Here is a 24,495-nt window from a genome sequence, read left to right on the forward strand (position 1 = left end):
TGGATAGCTCAGTCGGTTAAACATCTGTGTCTCGATTTCTGCTCAGGTCGTGATCTCAGGGTCATGAGATGGAGCACTATGTTGGGCTCTCTGCTCAGCAGGGAGTCTGCTTGAGATTCTCTCTCCCTCTCGCAAATTATATATATATATATATATATATATATATATATATATATATATATATAGCATATATATCATATATATATTTAAAAGAATAACCAAATATCCATTAATTTAGATAAAGCAAAAAAAAATATCCACTTGGGGATATCCTGATCCAAATTAGCTATGTGGTCCTCATTTCTGCATCTTTCATGGAAATTGCATACAGTTACTTCTTCCTCCCTCCTTCCCTCACTCTTTACCTTTTCTTTCCTTCCTTCTTTCTTTCCTTTTTTCCTTCCTTCCTTCTCCCTTCCTCCCCACCCCCCATTCCTTCCTTCCTTCCTTCTAAAAGGTAAAAGAACTGTTTTCAAAATAATTATACAAAGGAGTTTGTATCTCAATTCAAAATATATTACCACATTGCAATTGTGTTCTATAATAAAGTGAACCTAAGTAGTGGACCTAACTGAATTGTGGCCTGGCTTATTCAGGCCTTTCAATTTCAATAGATCAGTATGTATTACTGATTAAGAAAATAAGGGAAAAAAACTGTAATGAAAATAAGGACAGTGACACAGTCACTGGAAATCACGGGCTTGGCATCTTCAGGCACACGGACATATAAAGGAGCACCCCTAGGTACACATCGACATCTATGCACACACAGTCTTGATGTCCAGAAATTATTGCCTCCTGAGAGTGCTGCCCTTTCATATTTCAGCCCTAGACTTCTGTCAAGCAGTGTCTCTCAACATATTTCTAACTTTATAAGATTTTTAATTTATAGCCAATACCTTAATAGTATAAAGAAATTCAATTTCACAGTCCTCCTTTAAATTGGATGCCATGTGTCTCCAAGAAAAATTTTCATAGCCATTAATGCCTTTATCCTTAAGGAAAAGAAAATCCAATTCAAAGTAACTGAAATTATAAGGACATACATTGTTTCAAAAAGCAAAAGGGGGAGGAAAATGTGACTACAGGGTTGTTGAATACAGTGCCCCAGTGATGTCCGTAAGGATTTGCATTCTCCAGGTTTCTATTCTGCTCCCCCTTGAGAGTTAGCATCTCCTCACATTAGTCCCTATCAACATCATAAGCTGACCACTGTGCATGATCCCAAAGGTACCCCATACAAGCCAGATCACAGAGGGAGCCAGAAAACTATATGCCTTGTTTCTTCTTATTACTGAAGAAAAATTTCTCAAAAGTCCTTCAAATGGCTTACCATTACATTTCACTGGTTGCATACCTACCTCAAAATCAATTTTAGGAAATGGCAACAAGCTCACCATGATGGCTTTTAACACTTAGAACGCTTCTGAGGCTCACAATAAGTCAAGCTTCCCCCAAGTACGTGAGCAGAGAAGGACACATACGTGGACCTGGGGTGGGGTGAGGGGAAAGCCAGAGAGGGAGCTGGCCTTGAGAGGACCCAGCGTCTACTGAGGAACACTTTGGAAGCTAGCATGGACTAAAAAGTTAAGGAAAAATGTCTGCTGGAAACAGGATAGCACATTCTGCTGGGGGACAGAGCCCCTCGGTTTCACAGATGAAATTTGTACTTCCAGTATTTCAGTGGCAAAGAAAATTGTGTTTCAACAACTTACAAAATCTGTTAAATTCAACAAAATGATTATATGTGTCATAGATGGAAGTTTACTCAAAGCTTGACTTACCTATGGATACATTTTACAAAACCGTCTGGTGTCTGATTATGGACTTAGAGATAATGAATAATATTTTTACTTGATGCCTAGATGATGAATGGCATTGGAAGGTTTTTAAAAATGGTTTCTTGTGTGGTGATAAAAACGCTGTGGTAATAATTCTGTCATAACATTATCATGTATTTTGTTTAACCACTTAATTTCTCTTAATATATTTTTTGGCAGATTCTTGAATAATTTAATGGTATATTACTCACCATCATTTTAAGGAATAAATGCAAAATAAGACTAATTATCTTTTTCTCAATTTTTAAGATCCTGACTTTAAGGACCTTGGAGTTTTGAAACCATTACCAGGTTGGTAAAATAGATACTCGATAATGTTCAGAGGACTTTGTTTTCTGCTCTGAAATATACTTTTGGTTTATTATTCAAGCTCCATTTTTGTGTGTTTGTTTGGCATTTCGTTATTTAGCATGTGAGTTTGAGATGGGCGGTCCTGAAGGAATTGTGGAATCTATTCAAATTATGAAAGAAGGCAAAGCTTCTGCTAGTGAGGCTGTGGATTGCAAGTGGTACATCCGGGCACCTCCACGATCCAAGGTCAGTCTGAAGGTGAAAACATTTGACAGTCAGCTTGGGAAGTATCTGGAGCACCCTTTGCTTTGAACCAGCTGGACATGCTTAGTGAGTTTCAGAGTGCAATCATAAGCTTTCGTTTTACTTTAGTTTGAAATGCAACTTGTCTTACCCCATCCAAGGAAATTTTTGATGCCATAAATAATATGGAGAAGGTGCTTTGAAAAGATCACCTGGACAAGAGATCCTAATGTGACACCCCTCCCTCTCTGGAAAATGGATTGAAATTCTATACCTAAGCTGTGGGTCTAAGTATAATCACATTTATGCCTTTATTGTCAGTATCTGTATTTTGCTCGCTTTTCAACCTAATATCGAATCTTTGGAAGAAATTGTCCAGGCCTTGCCAAAACCCCATATCTCTGGCATATAAAATATCTTGTGATAAGGCTGGGGGGCTGTGGTGAGCAGGACCTGGGAGAGCCTGGACCAAGCAAAGAGGTCAGCCAGGACTTCACTGCCTCTTAAGCTACTTTTTATTGTTGTTATGAGAACATTTTGGTCTAACATTACCAAGCCCTACAATGTTCTCATGACAGGGAAGTCAGCATTTTATGTTATCACCTTGATTTTTAAATACCGCAATACATTTTTTAAATTGTAAATTTACATGCTATTAAACGAAATACATTATGGGTCAGATTCAGACTCAAACCACTATTTTGGAACTACTTCCTTAGAACAACCGTATTTATCCTCTTATTGAAATTTTAAGGAATACTGGGGGTAGTGACTTTGTCAGTCACTACCATCTGTGGGGACTGTTGATTATTTGCCGGTCTCCCTTCCTGTATTGTCATTCCTCGGTTATATAGTTTCAGCTAAGCCTTATTGATTTATTAGGTTTGTCGTTGACTTTACTGAGGTTGAAACAGTTTGTTATTTAATTAATAGATTTAGTGGCTCTGTAAAGTCTCAAGCATCACGTTGGAGAGATGAAGAAAGCATGCCAGCCCCTGTCCTCTTCCTGTTTAATTCTTAGACAAATGTGTAACCAAATAACCCAAGGAATGAGCCATGAGCATTGAGGTGTCCCTAAGGTGTAGTAGAGAGAGCGGGAAGTCGCATACACCTGCAGAGGTAAGTCAAACGTGGAATCAAATTCAGCCAGGGTGTCCAGTGACTCTTAGTAAGAAACAGCTTTGTGTCAGGTAGATCAAGGAAGGGCTCTCCAGGTAGAGGGAGAGCACTGGGGCCATAGAATCAGCAGACAATTAGGAATTAGGTAATTGAATGTGACCAAATAAAAGCATGGAGGTGAATAAAAGTATGGAGGTCGATGGTGAGTCTTTGAGCCCAAGGGCTGTAAAGAACCTGGATTCATTCCAGTAGCATTAGTGATACACAGAGAAGCATGAAGCAGGAAATCGATGTGATCAGATCTGCATTCTGGAAAAAGAGCTTTTCCCTGGGAAGCAGGGACAGAGGCATGAACACTGCAAACAGAACACTCAGGAGGAAGATACAGCAATGAGCCCCATGGTTGAGGCTAGCTGGTGACGGTAGACAGGCCGAAGAAAGATTCAAGATCAATAGAGGAGAATTTGGTGGCTGGATATTCAGGATGTGGGGGGAGGGATAGAGGCATCTTTGAGGAGGCTGGCATTTCAGGAAGTATGTTGGTTTTTTTCACTTGATTTTCCAAGGAATCTGTCTCTGGGTCTGCATACGATTTATAAGTGCGGCACGCTTTGCCCCGACATCGCCGTCAGAGACATTCAGAGCCACGCTCCCTCTTCCAGCTTTGCCCCTGGTGGGTCTCTTTGCATCTGTGCAAATCTTTGAAAACTTTTATTGTATTATCAAGAAAGACCCAGTGATTCCTCCTTTTAAAAAAAAAGAATCAAAGACTTTTCATGACATAAAAGCCAACGCACTCCCTGGATTATAAAGGAGCTAGATTGCAGTGTGTTATTCTCTCTTATGTAATCTGTGGGTTCACGTGCAAGTGCTATTCATTTTTCTTAAACTCTATGAATGAAATGAAAAAAAAAGTTCTTCAGCTGGAAACATTTGAGCCCGTCCTCATTGCTGTAAGCAGCATCTTTGTCACGGCAGTGTTAAAGAGAGGGCTTTGATGGGAGCGTAAACACACATCGTTTTTTTCCAGCTGGTAAATATAGGCTGTCTTTTGTACAATTCCAGAGCAACAATACCCAGTGTACCTGTCTGTTACAGAATTTGGCATTCTGTGACCCAAAGGGGAAGCCGCCTGCAGAGCTGGACAAAGATGACTCTATTGTGACAGGCTTTCTCCGTTAAATTAAAGGTTAGAAGATAGGAAGTGGCTTTGAATAACTGTGGAGAAAAGCAAGAACTGGATATGACTGCCTATGTGGGCTTTCTATTTTTGTGGAGTTCCTAACAGCTTATGAGGATAGACTATCAAAGCCTGAGTTAACTTGAAGGGGCTCGTGGTGAATATTTGAATGATAACTGGGGAATTGAAACATATTACACAATGCAAGTGCTAAATAGTTTCCTGGGGTTCTATTAAAATTTATATCAAGGCTATATTGCTTCTCAGACTTTTGACAAATAGAAAATAGTCATACAGATGACCACCTTTAATTAGAATGTGATTAGTCCAGATTTCTTAGAATTTGGCATACTAGAGCCAGAAAGAACGTTGGAAATCTGCTCCTGATTAACTCATTTAACGGATAAATAAGCTGAGACATGATCATCAAGTCTTATATGGGCTAATAATGGAATATAGAGATCTCTTTGTGTAGACTCTAGAGCAAGGATGGTGGAAGGGCGTTATGGTATCTTGTCCTGGATCTGGTACAGAAGAGAACTGACAGAAAAGAATTTTGGGTGATCACATCATGGTAACTATTTGAATGTTAATTCCCTGAAGGCTGCAGCTTAATGTATCTCTAGATACTCAGTACCAAGTGAAACATCTGTCATTCAGTTAAAACTCATGTAATACAAAACAAACTGATGTGTATCTAGAAAAATGGACATGGTGGCAATCTTCAGACATTTGAAGGACTCTCATATGACAGGAGAACAAGAGGATAAGGGTTAATCTGCATGATTTCAAGTACTATAATTTATTTGAATGCTTGAAACTGGAAATATATAGCTTTTGGTTTGATATAAAGAAGGTTTGTCTTTAGTTTTAATAATGGAGCTGCTCAAAAACCAAATGATATTCCATAAGGAGGAATCTAAATAAAGTTTGGCAAAGATTTGGTACAATAATTTAAAAGCGAGGTAGTTCTTTAGCATAGATAATATTAAACTCCCCTCAAGACCAAAACTTGGTGAGTGTATGGTAAGTGACTGCCCAAGTATTTGGTCTGTTGGTACAGAGCTAAGGCAAGATTTCAGTCTCCTGACTCGCAGTCCAATGTGGTGTCACCAAACCACACTAACTATTTGAGGGAATTGTCAAATTTGTTAAGATAGAAAAAGAGATAAATCCAAGACTTATAAAAGTACACAAATGTAGATGATTAACTTAATGATTAAGGTGTTGGGACAATAAAAGTACACAAATGAAGATGATTAACTTAATGATTAAGGTGTTGGGATAATAAAACTCTAGCTTTTAGTAATTACCCATCATTTAAAACTTAACATTAATTTTTAATGTGTTGTTACTCTAGTCAAAAATGTTTTGAATAAAATTAGCATTAAATAAACAGGAAAACTTGACAAATATAGTAAGTCCATATTTTATAGTGAAGTTGTTTTAAGGTAAATTATATGATGAACTTAATTGTAGGTGGAATCTTAAAGATGACACCCAAGGTTTCCAGCCCAATTAGTGACTGTGAATATAAAATATCACATACCTGATTATGTTAAATTATCTGGCAAAAGGGATTTTGCTGATGCAATTAAGGTTACCAATCAGTTGGCTCTGGGTTAATTAAAAGACAGTTTATCTAGGTGAGCCTATTCTAATCACATGAGCCCCTTAAAAGCTGGATTTTCTCTGGCTGTAGGCAAAAGGGGGAGTCAGAGGAACTAAAAACGTTTTCTAGGAGCTAAAAGTGATCCCTGGTAAATGGGCATCAAGGAAACAGGTACCTTGATCCTAGAATGGCAAGCAGGTGGGTTTTTCAGCCTCATATGCCCTTAGCAGAACACAGTCCAGCCCCCAGTCACTTACCCTACAGAACTCAGGGATACTGAATGGGTCTTGTTTAAAGCTGCTCTATTTCTGGGAACTTGTTACAGGGCAAGGAGAAAACTAACAGCAGATGAAGAGTAGTAACTATAATTGATTACAATGATAAATTTTAGGGTTCTAAAGACTGAGTCTTCCTTTATTATCTCTAAAAGTGAAAATAAAAATTGAGTCAACAAAATGGAAATTTTAACTGGCTAGATAACCACCAATGAACAGCTCACAATTCACTTTGTTTTTAACTGAAATCTCAGTTTTGTACAATCAGATTTTGGAGATGGAGTGTTTTGATACTTGCTTATGCATGCCAGAAAATCATTTTAATATTCCCATCAGGATTTGTTATAGGAGGTGCCATTTCAACATTTCAGAGAATATGATGTTGTGATTTCCTCCTCCGAATAAAGGGGATGCTGCTATTAGCCTCCAGATTCATGGGATATCGAACCTAAAATTCTAAGACCTGGAATGTCCAGTCACAAATCAAACAGTAAACAGGGAAGTTCTGGGCTACACATTTTTTAGAATGTGGCTTTATTTATTAAAGTAGAAAGTATTGAAACCATGGACAGCATTTCTCAGGCTGTGGTGTGTATGTATTTAATTTGTATTTTCATGGAGAAAACTGTTCTGGCAAGTCTTAAATAATTGCCCCAAACAATGTCTGTTTTCTGCATCTCACTGCAACACAAGGGGAAGGACCAGGTTGAAAGGTTGGTACTAAATGTTTTTTTGTAAATATATTACTTAGTAAATTGTTAGCTAGATTTACTTGCCTTAAGTACACAAAAGGGATTCTGCTCTGCATATTAGTGTGATTTAGAAGACAGATATTACTAGAAATTGCTTATGTGTTCTGAAGCTTCTCTGGTCCTATTCAATAAATCATTTTGTCAGCTCAAACCCTGTGATTGATTAGAAAGAAGAATGCATCAAAATGATTCACTGAGAGGAGATTGTAATCTGACCATTTTACTGGAGTTATATATGCTTCTGTTTATCATTTTCCCTTTTTCTCGGCAGAGAGACTAAAGAGCTTTCTGTAGTTTTCCACCTTAAATAAAACCCACGTCATGGGGCATTCTCCCCCTTGGTGATCTTATGGCACAAGTTTTAAGCTGGCCAGATATCTTTTAAATCCCAATCTAAGGAAGGCTTTTATATGATGTATCCTAGAGCTAGTGTGGGGAAGCTCGATCACTTCTCTGGCTGTGGACAGTTGGCTTTTGCACCAATAGCACCGCACCCAGAAAACCAAAATATGCCAGGGACATATTTTGTATCTTTTCCGAAATGATTTTTTAAAAATGAAGTTAAAAAAATAATGGAATGCTTCAGAAGTGAATATATATAGATAAAATATATATAATATATATATATTCAGAAGTGAATATATATATAAATATATATTAAAAAGTGAATATATAAAAAAGTGAATATATAAAATATATAAAATAAAAAATATATAAAATTTTTTTTGAATGTTAACAAAAAGATATTTATTAGAATGTCTTTTTACTACCTCTATTTTCAACACATATCAGGCACTTCAGAGTATCTGGAAAGAGTAGATACTTCAAAAATGTACTTAGCATGGTCATCTATATATACAGTAGTTAAAATGCAGACACAAAACAATGGTTGTAATATGAAAATGTCTTCTAAATATGACCAGTCTGGCACGGAACCTTCTTTTCTTCCTTCTCAAGGTCGTCTACCTCATGTCCTCTTAACCACTGAACAATGTGGATGTGTGTCACTCCTGATGTCCCTTTAAGAGGTGGTCTAGCAATTCCATTTCAAAGTCATTTTCTTTCTTTCTTTTTTTTTTTAATAAAGACTTTTATTTATTTATCTGACAGAGAGAGATCACAAGTAGGCAGAGAGGCAGGCAGAGAGAGAGGAAGGGAAGAAGGGAAGCAGGCTCCCTGCTGAGCAGAGAGCCCGATGCGGGGCTCCATCCCAGGACCCTGGGATCGGGATCATGACCTGAGCCGAAGGCAGAGGCTTAACCCACTGAGCCACCCAGGCACCCCTCAAAGTCATTTTCAAAAGACTAATTGTTCACTTCCTCTATAAATGGTGTCCTGTCTAAGAATGGCCTTTAAATATAGAAGTGCTTAGACCGCTGTCATTGAACTTCACATGAGAATACCAGTCAGTTGCCTCGTATGGAAAAATGTGGACACTCTCTTGAGCTGTCAAATGAGAAACCACTGGCTGAATATGCAAATTGCCTTTCTAACTATAGCAGTGCCCTTCTATGAAACAAACTTCTTTTTAAGAAAATTTAAGACAGCCCTTTCTTTCAGTGGGACACATTTATTTTCCGTGAATCTCATTTTTATCTGGATGGTCAATATGTTTCCTCGCCCCTGTAGGAAAATCGAAATAGTTTGGCTTTGCTGGTTTAGCCATTTATCTGGTTGTGCTTTGTTTTCCTTAAGATGATAATTTTCTTTCTGGAATATAAATCTGTGAGAATTATTAAAAAAAAATACATCAGTCTGCATAGCACGGTACAAAGGAGGAAACCGTCAGGGGGATCTCTGTTCAATACTCATCTGTCACCTAAGGGCTTGGGTCACTTTGAAAAGGTTACTTAGTTTCTCCCAGTCTCATCTTTTTCATTTTAAAATGGTTATAACAAGTGTCTGTTGTTGTCGAGAGATTGGAATGAAATCATGTATTAGCACGATGTCTTAAGTTATTGCCAGTTTGGGATGCAAATAATAAATTAGCATTTTAAGCTGCGTTTCTTCAGGCAGGGTAGGAAACTCAAAATAGGAGGGCAGGCACCTTAGGCCACTGACTCACTCAACCTGGAAACATCTGCCTCTCAAATATCTTTCTTCCTTAAATTAGTCAAATGATTTATTTCTCTTTCTGTGGGCAGACTGTTTGGTTTTTGTAGCTCTGAAATGGCACAGGAGGGAGGGGTTACTTTAAGTTCGAACTCCAAAGGACCTTTTCATGTACCCTACTCAGTGTTTCCTCCTGCTGATAACTACGTGTATTTACAATTATAATTCATATTCTTTTGATGGCTAATTCTTTTGAGGTTGGGTTGATTGTATAGTATTTGAGAATATAAATATATACTTGATTTTTATTACATTTAACAAGTTTATATTACCTAATAAGAATCCCTAGATTTTGAAAGAATTTATATTTTTATAGTACTTTCAGTCTGTTTACTTTTAGGTCAGGATCAGGTGATGTAGTATAGTGAAAAGAGCTTTAAAACAAGAGTTAGGTGTTTTAATCCTACTTAAGGCTCCCACATCGATTGCTTCCATCCCTTGAGCAAGCTGTTTTGTCTCCTCTGCTCCGGCTTCCTGGTAAAGGTCATCTGAAAGACCCAATCCCTTTTCATAAATCCATGTGAAAATTTGAAAAACACAGTAGTTAGTGAAAACTTGGAAGGTTTAACATTTTCACATATGCCTTCTTAAAGGAGACATTTGGGGATTTCCTGTATAGCTTTCAGGAAAGTAATGGTTGGGAAGAGTGCGTCCCAGATGGGTTATGTGAGTAATAGCTGAACTTCTGATAAAATGAAGTAGAACATAACCTGGGAGTGAGGAACATGAAGGCTTTCTTAGGGCATATGTTTTATGTCTGTAGTAATGGCAGTTAAAATTAGCATCAAAGTGTTTGGAAACTTTAGAGTAGCTCCAACTACAATGTTACAGATTACCTTTGTGTGAAAACCTCACCAAGAAAAACATCATAAAACTCAAATGCTTTCCACTGTTTCTCAATTTTTGCCCATTTCTCCCTATTTCTCTGTTATTCTTCCTCAAGGTTATATGAGTATTTCTTGACTTGGGACTCACACTTTATTTTTAGTCCATTCTCTCCTATAAAGTCTGCAGCATACTATTTTGTGGTTCTCTGACAGTTCAGAGTTATAAAGAAACACCTTATCTGGGGGATTTTTGCATTTGGTTTCCTACTGCAAATAATAAAATGTCAATTATTCCATATAATTATTATTTATAGTACTTTAAACATTCTGACATACAGGGGCCCAGTCAATAGTCGATTGATAATAAACAAATGAAATCAATAGCAAAATAGAATTCTCCAATCGGTCAGTCATTCACAATCATGCCCTCACAAACTTTGATGGAACGCCTAGTGTATACAACACGTGGCTTGGTGCCTCAAATGCAAAAATGTATGCCACTGCCCCAGCTTTTTAGGAAAGTAAAAGTAGTAAAAATTTTGTAGAACCTGTAACTAAAGCTTAAAATAAGTTCAAAATAATATTTTAGGGTAAGGGATGCATAGATTAATTCTGCCATGGTTGGGGAGTGGAGGCCACGGATATTCTGGACTGGGTGTGTAACCATTGAAATGGACCTTGAAAAACCAGGAAGAGCTTAGTAGGCAGAGAAGAAGGAATGGTTACTCACATTTAACTGATGTCCTGTGCAGAAAGGATGGCATTTTGTAAAATAAATGTGGTATGTTCAGACATGAGAAGAAAAATTTGACAGGTCTATGGTTTTTAAACTTTTTAAAATTATAACCATTTGGATACCAGCTAAAAGATGGTAGTATGATTATTAAATTTGTTTCTTAGAAATATAACTTTGACGGGCCTGGGCTTTGGAAGTGGACTGGAAAATTAGAACCTTGGACAGATCCAGGCCAGCTGGGAGACTATTGAAATATCATAGACCGACCTGCCAGCAGAGATGGAAACAACTCTTTTGAAGTTCAAATTAACAAGTATCACTGCCCGATTCAGTTAGAATGTTGAGGGCAAAGGAGAACTTTTTTTTAATTTGAAATACTGAAACTTTTAAGTTTAAGGCAGACAAACGAACCCAATAAATTTTTGTTGTATGGGGTTCATAGTTTATGAATAAATAAGCCAAAATGAGTGTTGAGATGAAAAAGATGGATATTTAGGTGAACACATGTCTTCAGTTTACACCCACGGTACATTAATAATAGAAGGGTGTCTGAGAGGAGATAGCCCATAGCTTTTCATGTTAGAAAGCATAAAAGGCTTAGTAGATATTTGTGAAGGGTGCTTTCTTTATTTCAGAGCCATTCCAGATATCCCTCTCATAGTACAGAGATTTTTTTTTCTTTATATCACTTCTGTCTGTATGACTTTGTGTCCATGTGTCATGGCTTAATGAACACATACTTTCAACACTGAGCCTCGTTCTTTTGTGCACCTGCGTTTCCTCAGTGCCTTGAATAGTGACTGGGATAAAGTCAGAGGCCAGGTTGTAGATAATGCTGAACCAGTAGCTGAAAGGACTGATGACTTCTTTTCAAACCTATCTTTGGCTGAATTAATTGCTTATGATTTTGTAAAGCACACTGGAACAGAGTCAGATAAAATCTGTTGATCATAAAACAGCATGTCCACAGCAGTGTTATATTGTGGAAGGCTCATAGCCTAGGGAGTTAGAGAGACCCTGTCTGATGTCCAGTGTATACCTCTTGAGTCTCTGTTTCATCATCTGAATAGGACAATAAAACTGTATAGAGTAGTTGGGAGTATTTAAAAATAATCTATAGAGTAGGTTACAGGGAAATTCTACTCATTAAATGTTAATTTAATTTTTATTTATGTGCACTTCACTAAATGGCTTGACTCTATGTTGTGGCAAGAATAATCACAGATTAGCTCTCTTTTATTTTGTTCTTTTTAATGTGCTCTACTTTAAAAAGGAAACAGTGTGGTTCTGTGAAATGATTTAAACAAAGTGAAATCAGAGACTATATTTTGATACCGTTTCTGTTTTCCTTTAATAGTAATACAGATTATTTATTTCCATACACTTACATACGTCAAGAAAGGAAAATAACATTTGAAAAAAATACTAAGCACGGTTTGATCTTAGTTGTACATCTTTACCTCCGCCGCCCCACAGGGGAAACATCGTAAGATTGATTGCAATCAAGACTGACTTGTGAGACTAAAGAGAAAGCCTGGTGCTCGCTGTACTACTTTCCTGTTTTGATTTGAGGAAATTACTGCATCTTTGTTGTTATGTTACAGATCTACTTACGCTTCTTGGACTATGAGATGCAGAATTCAAACGAATGCAAAAGGAACTTTGTGGCTGTGTATGACGGCAGCAGCTCCGTGGGGGACCTGAAGGCCAAGTTCTGCAGCACCGTGGCCAATGACGTCATGCTCCGCACGGGTCTTGGCGTCATCCGCATGTGGGCCGATGAGGGCAGTCGGAACAGCCGATTTCAGATGCTCTTCACATCCTTCCAAGAACGTAAGAACCCCTGCCCTTGACTGTTTGTCCTTCAAGAGGTCCCAGGCGGCAGGTCCCGCCAGCGGCTCGCGGTGTTTCTCCTTGCAGTGCCAGCACACTAGGGTGTGTGTAACGAGTTCTTTCTGAGATTCCCTTTCCGTCATTTGGGCCCAGAGACAGGAGAGAGTCACAGATCACTTTTTGATGACCTGCTTCTGCACAGGCATCATAGCCTTGCTTAAGACAGCTCAGCGTTCAACCGGGAAATGACAGTTTTGTTTCTCTTTGCTTTAGCTCTAACGAAGTGTATGGAACTTGAACAGCTTCTGATGAAGTTTGAGTTTAAATCTTAAAAACCTGCGCAAAAATATTTGGTAGCTTCTCTTCAGTGAGCTCCTCCTGTAGTCCCACGTACTGCAAATAGGTCTAAGAGGATAGAGTTCCCATTAACGTAGGCAAAGAGAGAGAATTGTTTGGGAAGAGAGTAAAGAGAAAACGTTTCAGAAAATATTTAAAATGGCACAATGGGTGATATCCAGAGTTATGTGCAAAGCACAGCAATTTTAGAAAATTATGTTCCAACAAATAATGAGTCATATTAATAGATATATTTGGAATGTTCTTTAGAAACCCTGAATAACTCACGTTTAATAATTTTATACAAAGGAAAAAAAATAATCCTGAAAAAATTCAGCTTTAAGAAATCAGCGCCTTGTATTTTGAAACAATATATTTATTAAATAGAAAAAAAAATGCTTTTGAAACCTCCAGGATTTCTCAGTGATAGGCACAACATGCAATATTTTTTTCAGTTCATAAATATTAAATATACTGGACAATTCTTTTATATAGTGAAATTCCTCTCTAATTACCCAGTTGGAGAGTTCTAGGACACCAGAAGTACCAAATGTCACTCAGTCTTTCTAAATCTTGATACCATCATGGAGCGAATTATCTTGCCCAACGTTATTGCAGATTTAAGCAGCATGTTCCCATCATGTCCTCATTTTAGTAGTTGATCCAGGTTAGAGGTAGTGCATCTTGATTTCAGCAAGGTATTGGGTCAAAAACAAACAAACAAAACAACAACAAAAACAAAAACGAAACTTGTCATTTTCTTGACTAGAGTAGGAAGAAATTCAGGCTACAAGATAGCACATTTAATGTCCTCACTGATGATCACTCCACAGTGGCCAATAGCTCTTGCCTTTGGTGACAAGTTAAAGGTGCTTATTCGATATTCTTTTCAGTCTTGGATGATAATACGTTGAGAACTCCTATTTAATTTAAATGATACACATATAGTAGGGGTAGCTTATATGTTGGAGAATATTATCAGGTTTTTAAACAATATCACAAAAATCTTCAGTTTTTATCAAAACTGTACCATGAAAGGTAAGAGGGGGAAAATGAAATTATATATCTTTATCTTTCAAATATTGACTAAAACAACAGTAGTATAGAAGAACCCTAACTCCTAGGACTTCCTGAAGTTGTATTTCATTCAAATTCATTTTGAGCCAATACTTAAAAAATAATAATAATGGACAAAAATAGCTTAGCAGTATTAGCTTATATTAAGGAAATTGAAATAAACAACTCAAAGGAGATCATCTCATGGGAAGACTGCAGATGACATAATCTGTTCTTTTCTGGGTTTTGTGAATGAGGAGGAGAGTAATCACTTAGAAGAGGCTGAGCAGGAATCAGGAGCCACTGGAAACATGAGACCAGGTCAAAGGAGGAGAAGTGTTTATCTTAGAGATTTTGTTGTTGTTGTTTGAAATGTGATAACTACCTTAGACTTATGTTGTCTGAGAGCTGAGATTTGTTTATTAGATTTTAGGGAAACATCTAAGTGAAATTCAAGAAAAACATGTCTAGCTCATAGGAATGCTCCAAAACTGAATGGATTCCCATGGAGGATATGGGCTCTGGATGGAGAGTGATCAGTCGGAAAATGAATCATCATGTTACGTGAATGGGGGAGGGGCAATGTCAGTGTTTTGTAGGGAAAGGACTGGTAAACCTTGAAGGTCCCATTCAACTCTAACAGTGACTGAGTTCTGTGAGTATTTAGAATTCTGCTTATGCAAGAAATGGTGAATTATATCATACTGTGCAAATGCCATTAGAAGTATTTCTATCTGAGCTAAAAAATAGAGTTTTCGTGCGTGTACGTAAATGATCTCCAGAAGTCCTTCAAGTGGGTGGACATTTCAATGTTGAATTCAGAAAAAAAACTTGGCCTTCTTCGTCCGTGGGAGGAAAGCACACCAATCCTTTATATTCTGGCACGAGGGGTGGGTTATCACTCTCATTTCAATGATGAGTGTTATGAAGCTTTCTCTGTGATTATCTCATCACTTTACAATAAGCTTCGATTAGAACAAATTTATCCTCTGCGTCATGTTGCCTATGCAGCATTTGAATATTCTGCTTTTTCTTGCTTTTTTGGACAGCTAAAACTGGGTGGAATCTACCATAGCATATGCCTAAAATCAAAGTCATTGTGTGATGAAGGATGTGGGGATGGACTAAGTCTTTCTGTATTGAAATCAAAGTATTCCAGATATGAGATGATAATTCCAAAACAACAAGAACAGAACTTCAATCAGTGCTACTACTCAGAAATGAGTGGTTATGTCATTTTAAAGGCTCTTAATGAGGAAACAAAGGAATTCTATTTAGAGAGTTTCAAGTTCCACAAATGGTATTGTTTTATTCAATATTAGTGCCTAGGAGAGTATGTTGCATTACATTTTTGTTTTTCTTGATGATGATAGGTATAAAGTTTATATAATATAGATCATATATATATATATAGCTTATAGATAATATACTATCTTATACATAATTACATAATACACATTAATATTCATATTTAATATATTTCTCTAATCTTACTCCATACACACCTGCACACATATGGAGTAAAGATTAGAATTGTGAAAGCAGCGACCAGCTTTGTCATAGTCAAATAATGAGTTTTTCTTGGTTCCCTGATTCCTTGGTTCCTTGGTTCCTTGATATTTTTCTTGGTTCTCAACATTTGTAAGGTAGTATTCCCCAGTGCAGTGTTCAGAAGTGCTTATAGCATATTCAACAATATTCTAATATCTGTCAAAGGTCTTGGGACCATATGATGTATTTTTTTTACTGTAATTGATACCCCATGTTACATGAGTTTCAGGTATACAACTTAGTGATTTGACAAGTTTATACATGATGCTGTGTTCACCACAAGTGTAGCTTCCGCCTGTCCCATGACATCCCTGTGACAGTATCATTGACTGTAATCCTTATGCTGTGCCTCTTATTCCCACGATTTATTCATTCCATAACTGGAAACGTGTATCTCCCACCTTCTTCGCCCATTTTGCCCAGCGCCCACCCACCTCCCTGTTAGTTCATTCTGTGTATGTATATATCTGATTTTGCTTTATGTTTGTTATATTTTTAGGTGTTAAGGGACAGCTTAGGGTCCATCTATTTCAATCCCAAACATTTTGTGAAGTGAAACAGAATAATAAAAGATCCAGGAATTTAACTGAATTTCCCAGCGCACCCTCAACTGCATGCTTAGTGACTGAACACTACTGTGGCAAGGACTGAAGACTAGATTCCAAAGGTGCTAAGCTCATTAGCTTAGGATACCTTTGTCCCTTGTAAGGAATGACAGAGCTCCCATTTTCTGAAGATGATTGTAATAAAGATGGCAATAACAATAGATAGCACTTACACGTCACCCATATAGCACAGATATATCTGCACTGGTTTATACGTTTACAAAGGGAGGTTTGATCCTCTGGTCCTATCTGCTGCACCTGAGGTCTACATGTCATATGAACATGCTATGATCATACCGTATACCACTTCCATATGACCTACAAGATTAGATGCATGTAAAATTATAACAAGGGACTTCTACTCTGGAACATACTAATCTGGAGACTAATGCAAATAGAAATATACTTCCAATCATCATATTTTTGCATTTGTATCTGAATAAATTCCTGAGAAGGGAAAGAATGTGTAGAGAGAGAGAGTGGGGAGAGAATCTCAAGCAGACCCCTGCTGGGCATGGAGTCTGATGTGTGGATCCATTCCATGATTATGAGATCATGACCTGAGCTAAAATCAAGAGTCAGTTGCTTAACCGACCTGCCACCAGGAGCCCCGAATCACCTTTTATAAGTCATTGATTTTGCTCTAAAGAATCACTCAATTTTTTAGAAATTTAATTATTGTTAGTATAATTTCAATATTAAACATACTTAATATATGAAAATCCATAACAATTATAATGGAATTGTATAAATATACATAAGGGAAATCTTATTGAAATGTGTTCAAATTGAGCTGCCTGCCAAACTTTTTGAGTCTTTTCTGTGTAACATAAATTTGCAATGACTGGAAGGAATGAATGACGTAAGTAATTCTGAAATTCCACCTTCTGTCACTCTTCTTTCATTGAGAGGTTTTGCACAATAAAATCTTAGTCACTTAATACTTGATTAATGAATAACGTATTTCTCTTAAAAACAGACAAGTAAAAAGAGGTGAAAAACAAATTGTCCATTTTCAGGTTGTAGCATGTTTTTAAAATAATTTGCTGGGGTGCCTGGGTAGCTCAGTGGGTTAAAGCCTCTGCCTTCGGCTCAGGTCATTATCTTAGGGTCCTGGGATCAAGCCCTGTATCGGGCTCTCTGCTCAGCAGGGAGCCTGCTTCCTCCTCTCTCTCTGCCTGCCTCTCTGCCTATCTCTCTCTGTCAAATATATAAAATCTTTAAATAAAATAAAATAAAATAATTTGCCAAAATGACATAATTTATTTAGTTTTGTATTATTTTGTGACAAAGACTGTATCAAATATAAACGATAGGTTTATTTACAATGAAGATATACATACAGTAGCATCTAAATTCCAAGGAAAACTGAGATGAGGGCTGAGTGGCTCAGTGGGTTGAGCCTCTGCCTTTGGCTCAGGTCATGATCTCAGGGTCCTAGGAGCCTGCTTCCCCCTCCCTCTTGCCTGCCTCTCTGCCTACCTGTGATCTCTCGCTCCCTGTCAAATAAATAAATAAAATTTTAAAACAAAAACAAAAAAACTTTTAAGTTGAAGGATTCCATGGAAGGCAGAATTATGAGATGAACCAAAAGATCCCACCTCTGGGTATGGAAGTCGCTCACATCTCTTTCCCCTTGAAGTAGGAAGAACCCATGAGAACCTTGGGATATCATTCAGTGATTCAGTTGCATTCTGTGGCAAAAGTTATTTTGCAGATGTAACTACATCCCTTAATCAATTGACTCTGAGTTCATCAATAGGGAGATTATCTTGGGCGGACCTGAGTGATCAGGTGAGCTCTCCGAAATAAGGTGAAGACTCAGCTGCTGACCTACAGAAAGAGTGTGGACAGGTACGTTGTGAACGGTGACTCAGGGAGCTCAGAGCATCCCTGGCCACCAGCTCACAAGAAAATGGGAACCTCAGTCATAGGACTGCAAGGAAGTGAATTCTGCCACCCAAGTGAGCGAGCTAGTAAGAGAACCCTGGACCCAGGTGCAAACCACAGCCCCAGCCAACACCTTGTTTATGCCTTATGAGACCCTATCGGAGGGCCCAGTGTCCAGGCTTCTGACCTGTGGTTATAAATGGGTATTGTTTTAAGATCCTGAACTTGTGGTGGTTTGTTACACGGCAGAAGTGAAGCTCTGAATTTGGTGCTGAAAGGGAGCTGTTGCCATAACAGATACCCAAGATGTGGAGCAGCCTTGGATTAGGTAGGCGTCAAGGGTTGGTTAAATTTTGAGGAGCATGATAGAAAAAGCCGAAATTAGATGGACACAGTAAATCTGGACTCAGAGGGCTGCCAGGGACAGAAGTGGGAGGGGTATGTTGTTAGAAACTGGAGGCTGGGAAGTCTTTGTTTGGCAGTGGCAAGAAAGCTCAATGAAACCGTGTCCTGCAGGCATGCAGCAGGCCACCTGGTGAGTGACTAACAGTGACCATGTGGCAAAGCAAATTACCGCGGAGAGCATTGAAGGAATAGCCTGGTTTCTCTTGTTGCTTGTAGAAGCTTGTGAGGGGAGGGGGACACATGGAGGGAAGAACCCTTAAGCAAAAAGCAATTAGGACCCAATGATTTTGAAAATTGTCAGCTTCTCTGAGTGGCAGAGGTGTTAAAAATCAGAATAAGTGCTGAATGCCGGCAGAGAGATGAGGTGGGACGCATGACTGTAGAGCCTTTGCTAAACGACCGGAAACAGAAAAGCACAGTGCCAGTAACAGAAAGGCCCTTTCCAGAGATGAAAGGCGTGCCTCATGGATCTTTCAGTCAAACCAGAGGGCATCCAGGAAGACAAAGGCCATGACCCTCTGCCACATCAGCAGGAGACAAGGAGAGACGCAGGATCGTCTCAGAAAGAGTTTGGGTGAGTATTTGAGAGCAAAACACAGTGAGTTTCAAGCAAGGGCCATGGGGTTCTTGAGGAAATCACTCCAGCAGAAACATCCAGTTTGGACTGAAAGGAGTGGAGTACAGATGAGAAGATATCATTAGAACCCTTAAATTCTTGTGGCAGGAAACTGCCAGCTAAAACTGCTTAACCGCCAACATGTGGCACCTTTCAAAGAAAGGAAGAATGACTCCAAAAGCAGCACCAAGAGCCTGGAAGGTGAAGCCCAAACCATCAGAGGGCTTTTCCTAGCACTGGAAACATAGTCTAGTGAAATCTAGCATTTACCCTGCTGAATTTCAAAACTATTACTATTTACTCTCCATTCTCCCTATTTCCAGCCAGAATCTCTACATCCATTATTCTGTGCCTCTCCCACCATTGTGTTTGGGGTGTTAAGGTAGGTGGCTTGTCTCTTTGGTTCCCTGGGTCCCTGGGTGGAGGGGAAAAGGACCCCAGGGGCTGCAGTTCAAGGACGGCACCCAGCAGCCTCTTCTGCACCACATTTAGATGGTTTGGACATGAGGTTTGGGACTTTGAGTGAGTGCTGCATTGCAATGTCACTCCTGGGAACCTTCAAAAGGGGAGAATCTGTTTTGCATTCATGAGGGAAGAGAAGCACTGGGGGTCAGTGGGTGGGCTGTGATAGGCAGAATTTTGTGATGACCCCAATATTTTCACCTCCTGCTATTCAGGCCTTGTATATACCCCTCCCCTTGTGTGCAGGAAGAATCTGTATCATGGGATGTCATGTTCTATTTTGTGACAGAAAGGATTTTGCATAAGTAGTTATGGTCCCTAAACAGTTGATTCTGAATTAATCAAAGGGGAGTCTATCCTGGTGGGTTTGACTCTAAACAAAAAAATATTGGTAATAGTCTTTAAGCTCTTTTAAAAGAAGTTGGAAAGGTCAGGGTGAAGAAGTCAGAGTCATTCTAAGCTGTAACGAATACTCCTGCTACCTTAAAGAAGCACACTGACCAGTTGTAGGGAAGGCGAGGTGGCAGAACAGGGTGGGTGGGCTTTGGGAGCTGAGAACATAACCCAGTTGAGAGCCAGGAAGAAAGGAGGAGCCTCAGTCCTTATAGTCCCAGAGACTGAGCTCTAACGACAACTTGAATGAGCTTGAAAGGGATCCTTATGCTGCAGGTGAGTCCCAATCCTGCTGCCTCCTTGATGTTGGCCTTATGAAACCCTAAGGAGAGAACCTACTCAACCCACACTTCTGACTTACATACTGTGAGATGTAAGTGGGTGTTGTTTTAAGCCAGTAAGGTTGTGGTACTTTGTTACTCGTCAACAGAAAACCAAACACCTTCCTATTGTAATAATGTACACTTTTGAGTGCAAGAGATAATCTAGGTGTCCATCTACATATGTTACTTACATATATTAACTAATATATTATTATTTATTAACTGTTTATTGCTGTTTCTAGAGGTTTGGTAATTGAGATGTGACAAGGTAGAATGGTAGGAAATATATAAAAGTAATCACTCTAACATCAGCTTGACCCTAAAAGTTGCGTAACCACCACTATGTTATTAACTTAGTCATCAGGGTTTTCATTTTGATACTTGCTTGTATGCTTTCGTTTGTTCTTTTGTTACTTGGGCAAACATGTGAGCACCCAGGTGCAGAAATGAATGGATGGGTTGCTACCGCACTCACTCAAACTGAACTCCAGCCTGTGACTCACTTCAGAAAATGTGGATTTCTGTCTGGTACTTGGCACCACACTGTGACCACACACGTCCTCAGTTACTTTAGTAAGTTATTCACTGAGACATTGTATTCTAAAATGCCCGGTTCTTTTCTTGTAGGGGATTTTTCTTCTCTCTCCAGCCTTGGTTTAGATTAGTAGAATCTTTATGCTTCTGCTGCAGTGATCAGTTATTATTTCACGGTTTAGTTTTATTATCCTTTCTTGTCTGGAGCCTACTTTGGTGTGCCATCTACCTCTTGTGTACACAATTTGCACTCTGTCCTCGATAGTGCGCCTTCCCAGTTTTGCAATATACAAGTACTCTTGTCTTAGGACCTCAGTAAACCAACTTTGGTAGATCCTAAAGGGGGAAAAGTATATAGATATTTGATTATGAATGTAAAATGCACCAAGTTTAGTGGCACTCTGAGATTATACATCAGAAAATACTGATGATGATCAAACTCACAACAATAATATTTAATGTGCTCTCCAGAAAAAGCAAGGCCAAACACACTTACAAGATTAGGGTAAATGGTAAGACTGAAAAGCACTGTATTTACATGTATTTCATGAAAGCAGAAAAAGTGGTATTTATTACAGGAAACCATGTTACCAGTTATAACACAGACCAAAATATAAAGTGATGTGTTTACTGATAGAGATCTCCATGCCTCACTGTTATGGCTTGGTGTGTTTTAAAAAGTTTAAGACTACTTCATTGATACAGGAAATATTTACTTATGTCTCTCTTACAGCTGCATCCATACCAGATGGCATAGATTGAAAGATCAGTAATACACAAAATAGGCTGGGAAAATTTCTGCATATATGTCTGATTTGGGCCTGTCTTCTAAAACAGACATAAAACACTTTACAGACAAGGGAACATATCAGATATACAAATATACAAATTTTAGGATATGTATTATTATAAAAACATAATTAAAATTCAAAAAGGAAAAGCTGAATTGAGCAATTGGCAACAGAAACTACAGGCAGTGGGTAAATATTCTTAACTGATAAGGAATAAAGATTGCATAAGATGATTAGAGAAAGTTACATAAGCATACCAAAAGAAAATGGGGCAGATAAAGTGAAAATTTAATATCCAGAGAAGCTAAATGGATTGTTGGTACAGGAAACACACACCTATCCATATTAGTGAACAAAGAGATGTAAATTCCAATAGGAAAAAGACCTCATTTTCATCTATCAAATTGCTTTACAAAAATAGCAATAATAAAATACCCAGTTTTGGAGATGGTGTAGTAAAATGAGAATAGATGTCTGATGGTACAAAAGGGGAAGTTTTCTGAAGGGTAAGTTCATATCTATCAAAATTCTAAAACAGGTTTAAAAATTTTTAAAAAGTATACTGGATGGCTCAGTCGGTTAAGCTTCTGATTCTTGGTTTCAGCTTAGGTCATGACCTCAGGATCGTGGGATAGAGCCCCACAACAGGCTCCCTGCTCAGCACAGAGTCTGCTTGAGATTCTTTCCTCTCCTTCCTCTCCCTCCCATTCCGCTGCTCCCCTTACTTGCATGTTGCCTCCCCCGCAAAATAAATAAGTAAAATCTTTTAAAAAATCATAAAAAACAAAAAGATTAAAAAATAAAATTAAGGTCTCTCCTGTAAATCTAAAAAATTAACCTAAGTGTATATATATTAGTGATAAATACATTTAGAATCATTTAAAAAAATGAAACTTGCTTAAGTTAATGGTTAGATGGTTCTTGGAAAATACATATACTCTTTTCACTCTTATGATTTGTATATTTCTATCAACATGTGTGATAAATGTTTAATATAAAGTATCTACTATATATGCAATGCATGTGTGTAGAAGGCAATGCATCTAAGGTAGTAATAGTGATTATTTTTAGGTGATGAGGTTTTTTGATTCTCAATGTTTTGTGATTTTTCTACAATGAACAGTTTTTGTTTTTGTAAATATTTTTTAAAGCAATAAATAAAACATTTGACATAAATGACTTTCTGAAAGGATGTATTAAATATGAGAAGAGTATATATGCCACATCACACACACACATTTTTAGGTAGGCTCCATGCTCAATGTGGAGCCCAGTGCATGGTTTGAACTCATGACCCCAAGATCAAGACCTGAGCTGAGATCAAGAGTTGGACATTTAACCAACTGAGTCACCCAGGTGCCCCATATATACATTATTTTCTATATTGAGAAAATCAAGACGCATCTACAATGTCAGGAAATGATAACCGATCAAGAGTTTTTTTGGGGGGTTGTAATAATGCCAACACATGAGGACAGGTGACTATCTAATGATCTGCTCTTTTAGACTAGATAATTACCATGGTCTACACTAGAACTTCTCAACCTTTTACCTCCAAGACCCTCTCACTTGATGGCTTGTGTATGGTATGACAGATGCTGATGGGTAAGCCTATATTTTTGTAATGTTCTTAGAACACTCGAGGTCATGTAGTCCTTCCTCTGCTAGGTGACATGAGTAAATCTTTGAGTTTGTGCTAATATTTGAGATGTTGTATGTAATTAGAAAATGTTGCTTTTTGGGCGCCTGGGTGGCTCAGTGGGTTAAGCCTCTACCTTCGGCTTAGGTCATGATCTCAGGGTCTTGGGATCAAGTCCCGCATCAGGCTCTCTGCTTAGCAGGGATCCTGCTTCCCCCTCTCTGCCTGCCTCTCTACCTACTTGTGATCTCTCTCTCTGTCAAATAAATAAATAAAATCTTAAAAAGAAAGAAAGAAATGTTGCTTTTGATCCGTTTCACAAATCGTGACTCAAGAGTTGCTGGGTGTCCTGGTTGAAAACCATTGCCCTCCCACGTCAGAGATCTCATTCTTCATTTTTCCCATTTCTGACCTTCCTGACCCTGACCCTGTTGCGATGTTGTTTGGCCATACCTACATCAACAGTTGTGTTCTGATTACCCTCAGAAATAAGCTACTAGGTCTTAAATGTATGTTTTTAAATATATGTGTTCAGAACAGAGCAAATGGTGGTTGCCATACTGAAATTTTCATAGTCAGTAGTTTCTTACTTGCAAATTTAATGAGGACTTTGAGCAAGGAATTATAATATAAAATTGTATAGTCTGCTGGGACCCAACCTTCCTTTTAATGCATGTGGTTGAGTCCAACTGTAGCATAAAGAAAACAACTATCAGAAATATTTTAATATTTGAAGTTAATTATTGGTGGACATTTATTATTGACTTGGTCATTTAACTCAAATTATGTTTTTAAATAGTATGCATGTAGGTATACAGGTCAGTGGAGTAATTAACATTTTAAAATCAATTTCCTTGGGTGACTTTTTAGACTAAAATATTTAAATCATGTTGGTTTCTATGTGTATTTGTTGAATTACTTAGAAAATTTTGCAAAATTTTCATTGAACTTTTAGGTCAACATTGTCTTTAGTTAAGTTGTCAGTCTGCCAGGGAGCCTGTGCACAAGAATAAAGGCAGTAAATTCCTTGTAATTTTTGGTAGGCTCTTTGGGGATAACATATATTGATTTCT

General features: G+C 38.1%; 1 protein-coding gene across 3 annotated transcripts in view; it reads left to right on the plus strand.

Moving 5' to 3' along the window:
- LOC111154243 (neuropilin and tolloid like 1) overlaps positions 1-24,495 on the plus strand; it is a 111,215-nt gene that overhangs the window by 63,036 nt on the left and 23,684 nt on the right. The window contains exons 5-7 of one of the 3 annotated variants that reach the window (XM_022513737.1): positions 2,091-2,132; positions 2,251-2,378; positions 12,593-12,821. In XM_022513737.1, coding sequence (XP_022369445.1) covers positions 2,091-2,132; positions 2,251-2,378; positions 12,593-12,821 — 399 coding nt within the window. Of the gene's footprint in view, positions 1-2,090; positions 2,133-2,250; positions 2,379-3,396; positions 3,438-12,592; positions 12,822-24,495 lie in introns of those variants that run through there. The other 2 variants (XM_022513738.1, XM_022513739.1) reach the window with 2 other exon arrangements.

The sequence above is a fragment of the Enhydra lutris genome, unplaced genomic scaffold, assembly GCF_002288905.1.
Source record: "Enhydra lutris kenyoni isolate GAN:26980312 unplaced genomic scaffold, ASM228890v2 scaffoldscaffold36, whole genome shotgun sequence".
NCBI classification, from domain to species: domain Eukaryota; kingdom Metazoa; phylum Chordata; class Mammalia; order Carnivora; family Mustelidae; genus Enhydra; species Enhydra lutris.